At 42.6% G+C, this 3,124-nt stretch overlaps 1 protein-coding gene across 1 annotated transcript; it reads left to right on the top strand.

Moving 5' to 3' along the window:
- Positions 1-434: 434 nt before the first annotated feature.
- Positions 435-1,421, top strand: LOC134969103 (taste receptor type 2 member 40-like). The gene has a single exon (XM_063944853.1). It carries the CDS (start codon positions 435-437, stop codon positions 1,419-1,421), a length of 987 nt encoding a protein of 328 aa, XP_063800923.1.
- Positions 1,422-3,124: the final 1,703 nt, after the last annotated feature.

The following is a 3,124-nucleotide window of genomic DNA, read 5'->3' as shown; positions in this document are numbered from 1 at the left end:
TGATGAGCAGGCAGGTAGCGGGCATTGGCGGCATTGGACTGAGATGCAAATTAGTGGCGGAGGGCTGGGTCAGTTGATGGTGGGTGAGTTTGTAAGCCATTGGCGGTGGCAGCAAGCAGCGGCTCAGGGCAAGTAGCGGGCATTGGCTCGGCGGCGGTAGGGGCCATCGGCAGGATTCGGCGGACATTATGGCTATAGTGCCTCACCAGCCACGGACCTCACCGCACGCCACTGCTAGAATTGCCGGTGCAAATGAGGTTTTTATTTTTACATTATTGGAACTTTAAAGCATATGGTAACATAGTAGAATCATACCTGTAACTGCATCTTGCAGGTTATTACATGAGGACCTGACTCTCTCTCTCTCTCTCTCACCTATTTCTAATATAGGACTTAGCTAAGAAATGGCTGTTCTATTCTACTGATTATTTCTGATGATTCCTACGTTTGTATTCATTTCCATGACAATTTTGTGTGTCAGCACCATAATGGGGTTATTCACCAACGCAATAATCATCACAGTTAATGTCGTAGACAAAATCAAGGGTAAGTCCATCAGCGCCTCAGACCTCATCCTGGTGACAATGGGTGTATCAAACGTCATATTTCAGCTCATAATGCTGGCGAATGATTTTTGCAGCTTACTCGACAGTAACCTCTACTTCTCCAAAGAGGTATATATAATTTTCTCAGTTGTGCTCAATGCGTCTATCTTCTCCAGCTTCTGGTTCACTGTATGTCTGTCTATCAACTATTATTTCCAGATTGTTATATTCACTCACCCATTCCTTATCCGCCTCAAGTTAGCCGTCTTCCGATTTATCCCACAGTTGCTCATGGCCTCGGTTTTTGTATCACTAGGCACATGTATCCCGGTAATCTGGAACATAATTGTATATGATAATGATTTTAATATGACGATTAATCAGACTGCAGAAATCTCTTTACCGGAGCTGAACTTAGTGTACATGGTCATCAGTACCCTCATCAGCTGTTCCCTTCCATTAGTATTGGTAGGTATTGCCAATGGACTCATTATCAAGTCTCTTGTGACCCACACTCACAAGTCAGACCGAAACGAGAAGGGAGATCTGAGTGCTCGGGCAGAAGGCCGGATACGTGCAGCCAGGACACTAAGCTGCCTTCTCTTCATTTATATTTCTTTCTATGTATCAGAAATACTAATGTTTACTGATGTCTTCCCTCCAAGCAGCCCAGGACTGTGTGCATGTTTGATTGTAATTTACAGCTATCCTCCTGCGCAGTCAATTGTTCTTATTTTTGGGAGCCCTAAACTGAAACAGGCCGCTGTCAATATTATGCGCCGGATGGGAGGTTTTAAGGAAGAAAAGTCTAAAACGGCAACTGTTTCATTCATCAAGTTCAACATTAAAAAGGTAGTGCCCCCTCCAGCAACATGAGTTTGTACTGATGTGTTCTCACTGCACCTAGACTCTAGTGGCTGGTGATCATGCCATAAACTCATATTCTACATATACACATGACCATCAAGGTGGGGACATGTACAGTGCCAAGCAAACTTCTGCAACACTTGTCTCTAGCAGAGGAATAGGGCAGATTTCAGGAGCCACTTATCCACCACTGCACACTTCCTATTATACTCTGCCACAGACAGGGGGCATTCTTGTTTTAACCACTTAACTGGCATGGTCAGATTTCATGTGACTGCACCGTCCCACCGTGTCCCCCCGTTTTTGACGAGGAGATCCGTTCTGCCGATGTGCATAATATAATGTTTAAATGATTTAAAAAATACTTTTTCAACTTTATTAAATAAAATAAATTTTAAAAAACAATGTTGTTAAGGCTTTTGAAGGGAAAAAATCGTCAGTTAATATGCTTATTTCAGAATTGATTGAATTGAATGTTCTGTATCCTTTGATGAATAAAGATTGGGCATCATTATTGTTCAATTGCTACAATATTTTGTTACATGATTTTACATTTATGTTTTAAGGTTTTGTGTCTTATAATGTGTGCAAATATAAAAATAAATACATTTCCAATTCTCTGCCTCCAAAATGTACAAATACTAGCTGAATACCAGTGCTTCGCTATGGAATTTCAAGTATTTCCATGCATATAACTTTAATTTTGAAGGACTTTCTAGTAAACTAATTAGAACAACAACAGGACATGCTCCGCCCACCGCTGCCAATCTTTGTCAGGCCACACCTCCAGACAGGCCTTCCCCGGATTGATGCTGTATACCCCAGTGTTTCACCTGTAAAAATGATTAGAATAATAATCGGGATGCGGTCAATTTACCTACAATCAAAATCCCTACGGTCAAAATACCAACAACCACTGACTGATGGTCAAAATCCCGACAAGATCAAAATCCCGACATGGTTAAAATCCAGATATTTTAAATACCGACAAGTACAAATTACCAACATTTAAAATGTCGACAGAACAAAAAGTCGACATGAGTTTTTCATGATTTTTTCATTGAAACCGACTTGTTCATACTTTACCATCCCAGTGGACGTGGAATATAATAGTGTGCCGAGCGTAGTGAGGCACCGTGCCCGAAACATGGCGAGCGCAGCGGTACACTTATACGGTGTCCATATCGACCTATGTCGACATACAAACAAAAAGTGAAAAAGTTGTGTCGACTTTTTGACCTGCTGACATCTTAAATGTCAGTATTTTGACCTTGTCTGTATTTTGACCATCGGTCAATTGTCGGTATTTTGACCATTGGGATTTTGATTGTAGGTATTTCATACTAAACCCAAATAATACAAACACTGGCGTATCTATAATGGGTGCAGTGTGTGGGGTGCCAAAGGCCCACACCACACACCCTGCACCCATGTTTTCAATACATACCCTCCAGAGTCCCACGTCGGTAGCAGCAGTGCTGCAGAACCCACTGGGAAAATTGAGCTGCTTTTATTTTCCCGATATTTTGTGCATACGAGGTAGAGTAATCACTAGGAAAATGGCCTCCGTAACATTTCCCGCAGACCTGCGCCTGCGCACTAGACTCTTAGACAGCGCTAGGGTCCTCTAGTGACCCTTGTGTCCACCGTCTATTGCTCTGCCAGCTACAGAAGAGGGGCCTAGAGGGGGACTACACACGGGCCTCCTCCTC

Source organism: Pseudophryne corroboree, chromosome 1 (assembly GCF_028390025.1).
Source record: "Pseudophryne corroboree isolate aPseCor3 chromosome 1, aPseCor3.hap2, whole genome shotgun sequence".
NCBI classification, from domain to species: domain Eukaryota; kingdom Metazoa; phylum Chordata; class Amphibia; order Anura; family Myobatrachidae; genus Pseudophryne; species Pseudophryne corroboree.
The sequence above is the reverse complement of the archived record's forward strand: the minus strand, read 5'-3'. Positions and strand labels throughout refer to the sequence as shown.